Genomic DNA, 16,373 nt, shown 5'->3' on the forward strand with positions numbered 1-16,373 from the left:
GCAATTGCATTTAAACGCGTATTTAAGCGTTTATTTAGGGAAAAAAAACAAAACACGTTTGATTTATGTGACCCTGACCCCAAAAACAGTCATAATTGTTTTTTTTGTTTTTTTTTTTAAACGGATTTCTACTGATGTATGCTGTGGTTTGTTACCATAAGATAATATTATGCAGATATATATTTGATCTATAACAATGAGATATATTTAAAAAAAATCTGAGGATTCAAAACAACAACAAAAAAAACCCCATTAAAATTATTGAGAAAACCACCTTTAAATGCATATTGCACAATTTATAGCGGAGTAAAAACAAAAAAAACTTTTAGTTTAAATGTTTGCATTTATTTCCTTGCAGTTGGATTATTTGTATATTTTCTTTTACTTTTACAGACTCCTAGGGACCCCGACGTAAGATGCCAACGATGGAAAACATGAACATAAAAATAAAAGAACTGCAACACTTTCAATGCCTGGAAAGCAACAGGGCAGATGTAAAAATATAATACACAATACTGAGAAACAATCAATGGACTGTCAGTCACTCACTAGCAGTACAGAGAAAGTTCAGAAAACACAAACCCTCCAAATATCTGGCGGCAGGATTTTATAAATCCACTGATTTATAACACATGTAGTTTACCGTATTTGAGGGAGCACTGGCCTGAAACAATAGATCAGGCACAGTTTGTTTGTTTTTTATAACTGTAATAGTTTAGAAATGGAAAAAAAAAAACACACCACAGGGTGAGAACACTAAAAAGACCCCAGCTTTTCTCTCGTTCTCTTTCTGACGATACAATGACTCACACTGTATAAAATGAAAACCAACCGACAGACATAAAGGCGGCAGAATCAATAACTTAAATTCAAAATTACAATAACTTAAAGGCATCTAACGTCTTAAAATCAACGTCGTAGACCCGAAAGCAACAGAACAATTAACAAAACACAGTATCAGAAACAGTGAAACTTAAAAAAAAAAAAAAATGCACGTACAAAGATACAGTATGCAAGAGAACAACATTCTGTGCTTGTTTTATGTACCAGTGGAAAGTTCACCGATTTGAAATGAAAGCAACATCAATTGTTGAAAATTAAAGGGTTATAGGCAGAAAGCCCACAACTACAGTATTCACAATAGATCAGAGTTTACAGAAAGTCATTACTGTAAATGAAACAGTTCAGATCCGAAAGAAATTAAGCACTTAAATTTAAGCAATCGGTTGGGTTATTTACAAGATTACATGACTTCTTAGTACAAATATAGAAGTAAACTGCACATATTTTCAGATTAAAATATATTTTTTCATATCGTTATACTCATATTTAACATTTTTTTTTAAAGTACAGCAAAATACCATTCGGGTCCTTAAGCTTTTTACCCAGAGCAAAGACGTGCCAAGAGAGTCCGAAACGATCACTTATTAAACACTTATGAATTAACATAAAACAATTATTTAGCATGTGAGGGATACAGAGAAAATTACATGGGGAAAATAAAACAAAACAAAAACAGCATATCTAGTCTATGATAGACATAGCTAAGTGCTACAATGAAGCATTATATTCCACAAAAAAAAAACAAAAAAAACTTTTGTTTGCATCAGGTATCGGCCTCGATTTCCATCAGTCTCTCCTAACTACTGTTAAACTGCTGACCAGACCCATCGTCCAACACACGTGCTGTCACACTGAATCATTTAAAAGGTTTCCTCTCAAATCACAGGCACATGTATTTCAGCAGTTTGAAGGAACTGGTTGAGCGTGAAGTGTTTGCGTGTCCTCTGGCGCCCTCAGGAGGACGAGGAGCAGAGCGCGATCTGCTGCACCGTGCCCAGGTCAGTCAGGAGCTGTCTGATGCGATGTTTCAGCTGAGGGAGGCGCGCCAGAGGATCTGGGGGTTCCAGTTCACCGGTGTAGTCCAGCCAGCTCTCCAGCACTGCATAATGATATCGGCACGTTAATAACATCAAGAAATCAAGTGCATCACTCTGAGTTTGTTTGTCTGAGTTCTGTGTGTGAGCCTCACCGTCTAGTTCTCGCTCAATGAGGTCCATCCTGTGCGTCACCTCGTCCTGCACCGCTTCAATGTGCTCCAGCAGGTTCAGCTGCCACTGCTGGTGCAGCACGAGGTCGGGGTCAGGCTTTGGGTCAGGGGTCACAGGGTCAGGCTCCTCTTCCTTGATTTCTACCACACAACTCTTTTCCTGCTCTGCGGAAACCAGGCGTTTCATACGGCACTCCAGCTCCTGCCAACAGAAACCAATCAGATGTTCTGTTATTGGTGATGAAGAATAAATGAATGAAGCATGACAGTGTTTCAATAATCTATGCGTCATCAATGCGGTCCAAAATTAATTTGGTCAGTTTATTATACGCAGAGCAACACAAAAGGAACTATAGCGATCTTCTGTGTGTAAATGTTGACACTATCTGCTGATAATGCAGGCTTGTTTGCCCCTGGTAATTTTATGCGCGTTCTCCAATCGAATAGCTATCCGATCGTGAAAATACCAGGTGTAAATGACCTCCAAAACACCTTTGAGTTTACTTTAAGTCTTCTCGCTTAAACCAGTTCAGGAGGACTCATTCCAGATGACAACTGAAAAGTGTACATGCATCTGGTTGTTGAAAGCACTCCTCCCAATTTTACTCCCTCCAAAATGTAAAAAAAAAATAAACGTTTGAGAGCATTTTATTGACTATGTGGCATGTGGCACTATGACAGCGCTAATGCAACACACATCACCATGGATGGGTATCAGAGGATCTCTTCAGCAAGCTGACACACAAACTCATATTACATATTAAAAGTATGAGCATATTTTTAAAGAGCTGATGCCGCTCTCCTGTTACGATTCTTGATCGTGAAATTAGCTGATGAAAATTAAAATGCAGTGCTTATCTGTTGCTTTCGTTGATATCAGCGTGCATATAGTCCAAAAACTGAAGATCAGCATTATTTCCATTATATCCAATTTATGTTAAACGGACCACATACTATCTATCATACAATCTATCCGATCATAAAAAACACATGCAGTGACCAGATGTAAACAGGCTCCATGACAGATTTTGAAGTGGTTTGAAAACTAACTAAAACTTCTAAATTTTAACAAGACAACAAATCGGTTTAAAAACATTTGAACCATTTTGAAAACACTTTGAACTGCCTTGACATATCAAACCGGTATGAAAACGGTTCATCAGCTAGTATGAAAACATTTTGAAAAATTGCACTTTGAACTTTTTTGATGACAGACATCAAGCTTGAAGGCTTGAAGACAGATAAATGAACCGTTTTGAAAGCAGACTTTAAAATGTTCAAACTGATTTGAAATGAGTTTAAATTGATTGGGAAAAAAAGTACTTGAGCTGCTTTGAAAACAGATTAGCAACTGGTATGACTTCAAACATTTTGAACGGATTTGAAACAAGTTCTCAAACTGATCTGGAAACATTTTGGTAGCACATTTTTTTAGGGTTTCTTATTAGCATGCATATTACCATAATGCTAGCCATTTGCTAGTAGTAATTGAGCGCATATTAATGCCTTACTCTACATCCCTAACCTTACCGATACCTAAACTCAACCACTACCAAACTAAGTATTAATAAAGCAATTAAGAACAAGCTTCTTGTATTGTGTATTAGGCAGAAAAGTTGCTTGTAACTTACCTTACTAAAGGAGCGTTCGGCCAGCTGAAGCTTGTGCTGTTCATGGTCCAGCTGCGTGCCGTACCTCTGCTCGGCCATCTCTAGTAGGTCTTCGGTGCTCCTCAGACTGTCCTCCAGCTCAGAACCGCAGCGCGTCTCCACCACTAGTCTTCTCTCCACCGCCGGGTAGTACGTTCGGGGCTTCTGGTAGCAGTGCTCGCTGCTAATGTACGAGTCCTGGAAAGAGCAATGCGTCTCCACAGGTGACGGGACTTCGCTCTTCAACGTCTCAAACTCGTTTGCTCCCATTTCAGGGGGTGAGGAGGGGAAGGGAGTCGCAATGCCCGAGTCACCTGCCGTCTTCCTCCGTAGGCCGTCCGCAGACTTCCAGGGTTGCCGCCAGAACTTCAGGTCTGGATGGGCTTGCGTCCTAAAAAGCGATTCATACCTCAGTCTTTCACTTCATTAATCTGGTTGCATCGAGAGTATTCAAGCAGGGGAATTACTTACTGTAAGATGCTCATCTTCAGCTGAAGGCCATTCAGGACCTCAAACACACGGTGGACATCTCCGAGGAGCTGATGGGCGGTTGCCACTTTCTTACTGTTCTGGTGGGAGTAGTTCTCTTCCAGGAAAGACAAGCCATACATGTGACCGCTGCTAAGCCAGTCTTTATCATACCAGTACCTCTGACTCTGCCTCTGGGCTGCACACAGAAACATTCGTATTTAGAGATTAACACAAAGCCAGACAACAAAATGCACTCAAGTGGTTTTTTGCTACCACGCACAGACCAGACAGATGAAAAACAAAAGGTACTATACGCTAAACTGAGATGGTTCGAGAAGCTATTACCTGGTGGGTCTCTGCAGATGTAGCAGCTGTAGCTGTCTGGCACACTGTCCTCATACAGACCCATACATGTCCCATGCTGCCAGCACAGACACTCATCACACTGAAGAGAGCACAGGAAACATCCTTCAGTCTCCCAGACAATTACTGAGCACGTATCACCATGAATTAATAAGTAGATTAACGGTGATTAATGGTTTGAAATTGATCTTTTGTTGTTTTACTATGATGACTTTCAGGAAACAAAAAACTGACACAGAAGAGAAGGAATTATTGAAGGAAGTAGTTATTTTTTTTTGCACATAAAAATATTCCTGTAGCTTTATAAAATAACAGTTGAACCACTGATGTCACATGGATGATTTGAACAATGTTCTTGCTCTGTTTTCGGTCTGTGAAGGGTTAGGAAGCTCTAGGAAGACATGAGAGTGAGTTATTAATGACTGAATTTTTATTTTTGGGTGAACTACTGCTTTAAGCTGGACGATAATATTGCACTTCGCAGAGCTCAATATTTACAGCTGATTTGCATCTTGTATTAACACTGAATTGAATCGACATTGATCTGACTGGACCTGTTCATTATCAATAGGGGTGGGAGGGAAAAACATCTGGTATATCGAAACAGATCTGTGCATTAGTCTTGATTTGAATTAATTGGGGGGAAAAATGTAGATCAAGAATGGTTTTGGAATCAAATCGTGAAGTGCCTGAATATTCCCACCCCTAATTAACAACACTGCTGCCTTTTGTGGAACTGCTTATAACTTTATTTGGAATATACACACACACACACACACATATATATATATATATATATATCTATCTATATCTATCTATCTCAGTAGTCAACATTAGAAGTGGATCAAAACTTTTGAACCTTGTTCAAAACCAAAACAATACTGATTCTTGTCTTTAGAACAACTTTGATTAACTTTTTCGGTTAATCACTTGAAATGTTGACTACTGTATATTATATTTTATTTGATCTAGTCCAAGTTTAGAAGATGGCAGTTCACCTGTATCATGAAGTCGTTCTCCTCCTGCACTTCACAAATACAGCGTACGATCTCAGAGCCGTGAGTGACCGTTTCTACACCCTGCTCTGAGAGGGGCATGTTCAGATCCAGCTCAGTGTCAGACTCGTCCTCACTCCATACAGGACTGTCTGAAGACAAATCACTGCTGCTGTCTTCACCTGGAGGACACACGAAGAGCACAATATACCTTTGGTCTGCTGTTATACCACAGTCAACCATGCAATACAATCAGCTACTCTAATCACCCATGCACACACACACACAACAGTAGAGAGAAAAATCTACAGAGCAGGAATGACTGAACACATCTGATGGTGACACCTAGTGAAGTCACTGAAAGACATCAAAGCAGGAGAAACACACAAAGCAGGCAGCCGTGAGCTCGGAGGACCTGCGCTCTGTGGTACCCACCCTGGCTGAGCATCTTTTCGGGGCAGTGTCCCGTGTAGGATCGGTGTGTGAGGGAGAGGGGCAATTTGTGAGCAGAATTCAGATTGCAGGGGGGAGGCTTTAGGCCATTGCTCTCCTCAGTGCTGTAACAGTCTGTCAGAGGAGGAAGAGCAGATGCCACACAGGGTTAAACACAGACCGAGCTGTTCCTCACCGACGAGGCGGCTTGTAGATCTGATTCAGTTCTTCATGTCGTCAAGAGAGATTGGCAACCAAATGCTCACTGCGTGGGCAGCTGTGCACTTTAGGAGTCTATTAATAACTCGAGACGAACGACACATAGATTTGGTGTCCCGACGCTGACACGCTGTGCTATGATTTAAGTGTTGAGCACTTCGTAGAAAATGACAGAGTTTCTATGTTCCAAATTCAGTAAGAAGTGAATAAATATTGAAAAATATTTATTTAATAAGAGAATTTATACATTATCGTGCATCTACTTTGAGTGACGTTGGAGAGGCTCTTGAAAATGAATCAGAAGCTGATTGGTTGCCCCCATGAGTGAAATGTCCAATAGCATTTTTCCCCATCTCCAATGGTAAATGAAAAAAAAAAAAATTATAAAAAAAATATTAATAAAAAAAAAAAACAACAACTTGCAAATGTTCTTTAAAATATGCATTTAAAACAATTACAAAAACATTTCCATTACTTTATGTATATATTTTACAATTCGGAAATTGTTTTAATTTGTATTTAATTTTTACTTTTAATACAGTACTTTTTTATTATTTTAACTAAACATCAAATTATGATAATATCATGATAAATGGTACATATTACATCAATTAAATAATGTTCTTTTTTTTTGTAAACATATGATGAAACATTTAAAAGCATTTGTATTTTTAGCTTTACAGTTTTGCAGGAAAATACATTTTTCATTTATGGAGATGTGTAAAAAATGTATAATTTGATACACTCACACTTGTCACTCTTGAAACAGTATAAAATTCCTGATAAATCAATAATGAACTACACAATCAATCTCTTATTTACAACGTGTGCGCGTTTTTCTCTCTCTGATTATATCAGGTCTGCAAGCGAGTATAACTTCGGAAACTTCAACAAACAAACATTAGTTCAGAGGGCATTCTTCTGATTAACCTACAGGGAACACTTATGACTGGATATTTTTTTTCAACAGAGATGCTTGTGATTGGCTACAAAACTACCCCCTCCCTCAAAAAAACCACATAAATAAACTTGTGTTTTTGTAATTCCGAAAACAGATATGAATTTGTAATAACGGTACTGTGATCTATTTTGATCTCAAAGATGTGAATTTGCATCTATGGCTTTTAAATGCATAACTTGTTATAAACGGTTGAGCATGACATTATATCCTGTTGCTCAAAAATACCGCCAGGCCCGAAGTAATTTCACACAATTAAGGAGCACTTCAGAGAAAGTTTGCAGCTCCGGCAGACAAACAGAGGAGACAGCAGAGAGCCGAAGACACACAGAGACACCACTGCACTGAAACAGCTCTCTCACCTGACTTCGACTTCCTTTTCTTCTTCTTCCTTTTCTTCAGTTTGATGCGGAAGAAATCCCTCTGCCTCTTCTCCCTCAGCCTCTCCCGTTCTTTGGCTCCTTCAGATGAGAAAATCAATCTCTATTACGGTCATGGCCCGACTGTGGTAACATGCAGAGGAATGGGCGAGAGCATGTGCACAGAAAAGGATGGAATGATCACGATGTTCTGCAATACCTGTTTCCTTGGCAACCCAGTCTCTGTCGTCATGCAGCGAGCGGTTGAAGTGTTGGTTCTCTTTGCTCCTCTCCGCGCCCAGCGTGGCCGAGCGCTGCCGGTGCATGCTGCCGACGGCAGGAGGCGACAGAGCGTGACCTGACTTACTGTCACTCAGAGGAGAGGGAGTATCTGTGGGAGGAAGCTCCTTTATTAATGCTTTTCCTGCAATGTCTAACGGAGCTGTTTGTAAACGATTTGCGAAGTTACAAAGCACAAAATCCACTGCAGTGAGAGATAGAAATATTTTGCATTTCTTTTCAGAACTGTCATGAAAAAGCTGGCTTTAAAGGTCCGCTGAAGTGCCTTTAGCGTTACTCTACGTGGTCATGTAATTTCAACTGAAACAGGATAACAGGGCGGGACATAAAGCAGTCTTTTTTAAAATAACCAATAGTGTTTATATCTGCTCTGGCCAGAGTGAAAAGAGGTGGTGAAGCAATGCACGGTATGAGAAAAATAATGTGGTTTTTAAGTTTAAATCATGTAAATGCCTCCTAGCGATTAACTGTGCATTATATGGGTCTAATGCAAGTAATCACACAGATTTGACCAGCAACCCAAACAAAAAAAAACAAACAGGTAAAGCAAATCCAGATATATGAAGCGTGCACTAACGGTGGGAAGACGAGATGGTTCGACGCCTGCGAGGGGTCTCCTGGCTGTGGCTCTGTTTCTCTGAGGAGCGCGTCTGGACGCAGCGAGGGGGGCTTGGGTCGCTCTGTGCGTGATAGTACTTCATGTGATAGTGCAGCAGAGACGCCTTGCGGAAAGACTTGAGGCAGCCTGCGATCTTGCATTTGAAGGGGTTGTGGTCCAGTTCTATGGACAGGATGGGGGGCGGCTGGTTTTTGATGACCCTGTACACTGAGGGAGGAAAAGGGCAACGGGGTCACATACTGGGAGGTTTTTATAGCGTAGCGCTGAGGGAGAGAGTGACAGAGGTGAGGATTGCGTACTCACATGGTTCTCGGCTATACTTGTTCGTGGTTGGAAGGTGGATTGTTTGCGGCTGCTTGACTGCTGAAAAAGCAATGCAAGCAAATCATCCCGTCGCTTATCTGCATGAATGTGGACTACGTACGCACATATTCATAAACTACATATGCACATAGCCTAAAGGGAAGTGGTGCCTCGTGCAAATTTCAGGGGCACAACAAACCCCTCATGTTTAGAGGGAAAAATCCCTTCATGAGAAGTAATGAATCAGTCTAAGCAAACAAAAAAAATTAATCAAACTGAAACAAAGGAGGATGTTTACCGAGATCAGGTGTGGATCCTGCCTCTTCTTTGGGTGCAGCATTTTCTGAAGTCTCCGAAGTCACTGAAGTCTCCAGGACAGAGTCCGCTTTGATTTGGGATCGACTGTTTCTGTCTAGGAGGGGATCAGAGGCAGGATGCCCTGTCAGATGGTTTAATAAGCAGCTAGTATAAAGAACAACAAAAATGAAGGATAATAAAAGAGAGTGAACCTGTGCTGGAATTGGCTCTGCTCCTTTTGGACGGTGGCATCTGTCCTGTTGATGCACGTCTCTTCCTCAGTTCTGGACCGTTGCACTTTTCTGTATCTTTACCTGTGAGAGTCACATGCAAATCACCCAAAACAAATCACTCAACATTCCTTTATTTTCAGTCCTCACTGGAAAGACTTACCAAGCTACTAAATTAACTCTTGACACAGTTAAAAATTCCTTGCCTCCAGCAATAGTTAACTTCGCTTAGCAGCGGTTTTGGTGATTCTGGTCATTTTCTTTTTAGACTTACTGGTCAAATAAGAAATATTTCTTATTATTAACAATGACGAAAACGGTTGTGCCGTTTCATATTTTAATGGAAAATGTGTTTTTTTTTTAAGAACAGAAAGTTCCAAAAAAACAGCATTTAGTAAAAAAAATAATCTTTTGTACTATTATCAAGTAGCGGTAAAGACAATAAAGACTGATCTCTGATCTCCAAATCGGCAATAAACTGACAACAACAGTATCACACATTAGCTTCTATAGTTATAACTGGTCCATGACATGCTCGTTCTGGTGTAGATAAACGAGCTATCAAAAAAGCATTTGCTCTTTTAACTGAGTGTTTGAAGCAGTACTTCCTGTCCAACAGATAGTAAATTAGGCATGCCATACATATATTTTTTTCAAATAGGGCATTCCCCTTCTTAATACGGTCTCTATATTAGCTACTCAGCAAATGCTGTCTATTGAAGTGTGTGAGAAGTTAAATCTAGCTCTTGGAACTGATTCACAACAAAATCAAATATTCAGATGTAACACCAGCATGTTCCTCCAAACCAAACTCACCATCTGCCGCCTTACTCCGTGTCCTTCTGGGAAGACCTGGGCTTTCATCTGTTGCTTCTTCCTTCTCTTTCTCGTCTCCGTCGTTCTGGTCAACGCCATTTTGAAGCGCTTGGGACTCCTCCTGTCCTCCATTCATCTCATTCTCCTCTGGTTTGTTCGCTTCTCCATTCTCAAGGGGCTCTGTCTTATGTTCTTCGCTGGGCTGTTTTTCGTTGTGCTCAGCAGAACTGGGCTCTGGCTCGTTCAATATCTGATCCGCTGTGCTTTCGCTGTCTCCCTCGTTCTGGAGATTTCCGACCTCATCCATCACCCCGGAGTCGTCTTCATCCTCCTCCATTTCGCTCTCCCCGTCCTGGTCAGATGTGCTGTGTCTCGAGCCGTTACTTCTGCTGCTGCCGTTCTCCTTGGCCTTCCATTTTTTCCCGTTCTGATCGTCCCGTTTCCGAGTCCGCTGATTGGTCTTGCCATCAGAGCTCTGCAGATAAAGACAAACTCATTAATCCTGTATTTTAATAGCCTGGTTTAATAATAATTAGAGCTGAGGCAATCGCTTCTCGTACCTTGCGGAACGGCTTCACCTTAATCCCCTTCACGGTCTTTATGACACCATCAAAAAACTTCACTGTGTAGAAACCTGACGCACCACAGAAGCAGTCATTTGTAATGCTCAACACTTTTAGCATGTATTGTGTGTACACGTAAAATACATTTACACATGATGTCGGATATTAAAATGAAATACTATTGTATATAAAAAAAAAAAAACTATTTAGATCAATTGTTTTTTAAATTTATTTGGAGATTGAGATTCTAAATTCTAGGTTTCTAAAAATAAAACATTTAAAAGCGGTATTAAATGATCAGTGTTTTACTGAGCTGATGTGACAGCTAAGGTAATCATGTAAAAATATGTGAAATGAGCAGCACTATTAAACATGCTTGTTGAGTACGCCTAAATGTGTTAAATACTCATATGCATGTATTTGTACACAAAGGTTTAAGTTTAAAAATATGGTAAAAACAATAATACTGCGAAATATAACTACAATTGAATCATTTCATGTTTTTATTATTATTATTATTATTATTTTTAGAATAAATTATTATTTCCCCAGTAATTCCTTCAGTCTCAGTAATCATTCTGATTAATTCTGCTCAAGAAACATTCAAACATTTACTTTTATTATCGATGACGAAACCATTTAGTTACTTAGTATTTTTATGCAAATTAATCAGTTTAATGCAGCTTTGCTCAATAGAAGTATTAAAATATATAAAAATGTGTGAAATGCACAGCACAATTAAATACGCCCTGTCTCAGTACTCATATGTATTTATTACAGTACAAGGGTTTGGGGTTAAAAACACGGCAAAAACAATAATACTGTGAAATATAACTACAATTAGAGAATTTCACGTTTTATTATATTTAGGTTTATTTATTCTGATTTGCTGCTCAAGAACTTAAACATTTATTATTACTATTATTATTATTATTATCATAATCTTCTATGTTGAAAACATTTAGCTACTTTTTTAATGGAAATGAATCCGCGTAATGGATCTTTGCTCACCTAAAGTATACATTTTTATTAAAAAAAATTATAAATACACACATATACATCCCCACACATCTAGATGAGGTAAACAGAGAGATAGTACGCTATTATGTTTTGGCTGCTGATAGCTGCTAGTGTACTCTGAACCATTCAGAAGCGTTAATGACGCGAGTGCTGAGAGTACACACCATCTTTATCCCGGGACAGGATCTTAGCAGGGTAATACCGGCAGTCTGACCAGCTGGCAAGAACTTTCTGGTTGACATGAAAGCCCTGAGAAGAGACACATATCTATATATATATAATCTAGCAACATCGTGACTCACAGTACAACTTTGCCCATGCAGACCGTGAGTGACTCAGCAGAGTTTGACAGGAAGTTCTTACTGGAGCGCTCTGCCGCTGAGGGAGACCTTGTTTCCTCAGCTGGATTCGTTCCACAGGTCTGAGGTACGGACTGCTCCAGTCAAACCATTCATCGTAACGGTGACTCCACTGCCTGTAGTGAATCAAAACCTTCTCATCTTCATAGTCGATCTTCTCGATGCTAGCTGCGTACCTGTCCACGCAAACAAGACGCGGTTAGTTCAGATTAGTTACCGATTACACAGGGTCTCTAAAGAATGAACGACGTTTGTGGGGAGAACGAATAAAACACAATCTAATATTAAAGCGCAACTAGCTTTTTCAAAAATGTTAGCCTGCAACAGAACTAGCGGCGTCAGAGCCAGTGAAGCTTCTGAATTTCAATGACGCCGAGTGAATGGACGGAAGAGGAAAGACACTGACCAGTTCTTCAGACTGTCCCTCGCCTCCAGCTGCGCTCCCACCTCGAACGTGATCCCACGCCTGTGAGGAGGGCTCTTTGTCATGCTGCTCACACGCTCACACACCAACCTATCAAAGCACAGAAACACATCGGGGCTCGGATGTCACACAGGGGTTCTCGCCAATAAACAGTACATCACATCACAGAGACCTTTCCCGGCACTTTTTGCCAACAATTTGATTACACTTATTCCAAAGCTGATTATTCCAAAGCTTATCTTTTTTTCATTAGTGCTAGATTTCATTGGTTTTCTACTTTTTTCAATGTCCTTACAATATAATTACTTTTCACCTCTATAAAGCTGGCATGAAAAAGAGACAGTTTAGATAATATTGTTTATAAAATAAAATGACATGTTCAATATTGGGTCTCTGCTGATTCATGTGTTCGACTGTTTATGCTTCGATCGATTTCAATAAATCAACACAGCTTTCTTGTCATCTGAATCGGCCAATATACTGACTGACATATGGCTCGGGTCTCAAACATATGGCTAACATGAGCTCTTACACATTCACATTTAGCTGATGCTTTTATCCAATGCGACCTAGTAAATTTTAAGTAACCAAAAACAGCAAAAGAGCAATAATATGCTATATTTACCACATCTCTCGCGCTGGTTTGTTTATAGCATGCATAAATATTCTTCTCTTTCATTAACATGAAACTCAAAGTAAGTGATTAACAGCAGGTTCTGAACCGTGATGAATCTAAAATAGCTTTGTTTGTCCTATGTCAGTTGATCAAAACATACTAGAAATATATATATATATATATATATATATATATATATATATATATATATATATATATATAATATATATATATATACACACACACATACATACAAGTATAACCGTTACATGATGAAAGCATGCACAGCTTGTGGGTTATTACCAGACAAAATATTAAGAAAATAAGCAATGTGCATTATTAGTATTGTTGTTGTATTTGTTATATTGTTTATATATATATATATATATATATATATATATATATATATATATATATATATATATACATATACATATATATATACATATATATATATATATACATATATACATATATATACATATATATATACACATATATATATATACACATATATATATATATACATATATATATACATATATATACATACATATATATATACATATATATACATATATATATATATATATATATATATATATATATATATATATATATATATATATATATATATATATATATATATATATATATATACATACATATATATATACATATATACATACATATATACATATATACATATATATACATATATATATATATATACATATATATACATATATATATATATATATATATATATATATATATATATATATATATATATATATACATATACACATATACACATATACATATACACATATACATATATACATACACATATACATATATATATATATATATATATATATAAATAATCATGTGTGTGTGTGTGTGTGTGAAAAATAAATAAATAACAATATAACAAATACAACAACAATACTAATAATGCACATTGCTTATTTTCTTAATATTTTGTCTGGTAATAACCCACAAGCTGTGCATGCTTTCATCGTGTAACATGTTAAAAATAAACAGTTATAAATATATTATCAGGGGGGAAAACACACAGACATTTAGTTTACAGCAGTTAACATTTTCATAACACAGTCTTTGCATCCCAGCAGTGTGGCGGTTTATAGCGCATTTTAGAATAATTAAAATGCATTAAGTAATATTAGGAAACGACGTGAGGGTGAGGAGGTGATGGGATAATTCATTTCAGTGAGTCCCTTTAAAAGCACTTTCCCAAAAAGTGAGGGAAAAACCTTTACATCTAAATGAAAAAATTTTGCCAGCCTGGAGAACGGAAAAGGGCAAATGAAACGTGAAGCACTGTGCAGAGCCGGGACGGTCACATCCAGGAAAGACTGCCGACATTCTCACTAAAACCCACCGCTCTTCGTCGTCCCCGTGGTCACGTGAGACCGCGCCGCGTCATCACGCACGCAAGTTTCATAACTGACTCTCGCGCGCTCGTCCTCGTGGACAGACACGTTCCTACAGGGCGCATACATTTTAAACACGTCACAATCGCGGGAAACCGGCACATTTGGTTAAATCAATGCATTTACAAACCCCACAGCGCTTCCCCTGAACGGTCACGCGCACCTACAGGCGCTCGAGCGCCGCGTGACGCAAATGGCGCGCAATACGTTTCCTTGTCGTTGTTTACATTGTCAGGCCAGCGTTTTTACATGCCTGTCATAACAAGTCGCAATCAGCACATCAAACGACGGCGACCGACGAGAATCGGTTTTTTGGTGGCACGGGGAGGGAAATATCAACGCAAATATCAAGTAATTCAGACGTTTGACTTTTACTCCACTTCGCATGCGAAGAAAACGTGGGTGCAACGTTGTCCGCGAACTTGACGCTCACTGCTGCGTTTAGTTGAAGACGGCAGGCGAACAAAAAGACCGCGCGATGCGACCTGCGTAACAAAACAACGGGCCGGGCCCTCGAAATAAAGTTTAACTAATTTGCTTGGCATCTTAAATTGCTGTTTTGACGTTACATTGTTCAGTTGCCGACAACGATGCGCAACAACAGCAAAGCATTTGATTGGGTCAGAGTGCTGACTGACGCGGACTCCGGCGTTCTGATTGGTTCGCGCATCTGTCAGTCAAAATCTGACGCTCAGCGGCCTCCGCTCGGCCTACTCCGTGCTGCACGGGACTACCGTAATTACGAGGCGAACAAAAGTCTCCCAGCTATTTAAGAAGCCCAAACGCGCGTTTATCGCGATCTGCTTAATAAGCGTGACCGAGGCTGCCGACACATCCCATTAATGCACGATTAGAAAAAAAAATACTTTCAGGAGTCCCATTAGCATCAAACAGGGGAACACATGCGTGGAGGCAAGTTTCGTTTTAACATAATAGCATCATCTCATAAGAAATTATAAATTTCACAATTACAACAAATAAAGCGTCCAAGACAGCTATTCGGTATTTTGCAATATACAGTCACAGCGCCGTTTACCTTTATTGCAGATCAATGTACTCCGACGCCGAAGAAAGCGAGTCCAAATGCGTGAAGAGCGCTTTAAGTCGCATGCTTTGAGATCGCATCCACGCAGTTTGTTTTCTCCGGCGCGAGCAGCGAGGCCGGCGTCCGCGAGGTGGAGTCTGTCTGCGCATGCGCGCACCCAAGGTTCCTCGCCGCTTCCTCCTAATTTGATGGAGATCTGCTCGTTTTTTACGTGCTTGCCATCAAAAGGTGACGGAATAGTTTAGGCTCGCAATACAAAAGTCGTATTCTCGTAAGTTACTTGAAGTTCAGAGCAGTTCTCCGAAGATAGCTGTCGCTGTTATTAGAAATAACGCAATTCATTTGCGACGAGACGTTGATCACGAGTTACGATGTGCACGCATTTTTTTGCATTTACTTCGTTTCATAGGTTTGTGAAAAACGTCATGGTGGTGTGCGTTGTCACGGAGTTATGCTAATATATGAACAAGACATTCAGTAGAAGTAATAAACGTAACTAGCTAAAAGAATTAATTGCTAAAAATACAGTAAAGACTTGAGATGTGACTTGAACTCCACTAGAAAGACCGGCCATTAATTCCATAGGTGCTTCATTAATACATACTAGTTTAGGAAAACTAGTTTAAGACGACATGCACTTAATGAAAAGCAGCCCCGGTAACGTCTAGTTTTATGATTTAAACATAATTAAATATAGCTTTCCATCAACTTGCAAACATCATGCAGTTCTCTAGTTTGCATAAAACCCTGAAGTAATGAAAACCGTTTAGTTTTTTGATGGATTCAGACATTTTTGAGATCGTTAACCAGCTAAAACACCCCCTTGTC

General features: G+C 39.2%; 1 protein-coding gene across 3 annotated transcripts; it reads right to left on the bottom strand.

The window, feature by feature from the left end:
- Positions 1-323: 323 nt before the first annotated feature.
- Positions 324-15,691, bottom strand: phf20b (PHD finger protein 20, b). 3 transcript variants are annotated; one of them, XM_043224033.1, is made up of 19 exons: positions 15,537-15,691; positions 12,410-12,517; positions 12,008-12,179; positions 11,809-11,893; positions 10,622-10,695; positions 10,062-10,536; positions 9,228-9,329; positions 9,017-9,130; positions 8,719-8,778; positions 8,374-8,622; positions 7,717-7,887; positions 7,500-7,598; positions 5,964-6,095; positions 5,532-5,710; positions 4,516-4,615; positions 4,171-4,366; positions 3,682-4,090; positions 2,033-2,252; positions 324-1,942 (listed from the first exon to the last, which is right to left on the bottom strand). In XM_043224033.1, the coding sequence occupies exons 2-19, from the start codon at positions 12,490-12,492 to the stop codon at positions 1,797-1,799; spliced, it is 3,066 nt and encodes a 1,021-aa protein (XP_043079968.1). In that variant the 5' UTR covers positions 12,493-12,517; positions 15,537-15,691; the 3' UTR covers positions 324-1,796. The 3 variants fall into 3 exon arrangements, with proteins under 3 accessions (XP_043079968.1, XP_043079966.1, XP_043079969.1); XM_043224031.1 differs by having other exon boundaries at positions 9,017-9,157; XM_043224034.1 differs by lacking the exon at positions 5,964-6,095.
- Between the last annotated feature and the right edge of the window lie 682 nt (positions 15,692-16,373).

This window comes from Puntigrus tetrazona, chromosome 23 (assembly GCF_018831695.1).
Source record: "Puntigrus tetrazona isolate hp1 chromosome 23, ASM1883169v1, whole genome shotgun sequence".
Classification (NCBI taxonomy): Eukaryota; Metazoa; Chordata; class Actinopteri; order Cypriniformes; family Cyprinidae; genus Puntigrus; species Puntigrus tetrazona.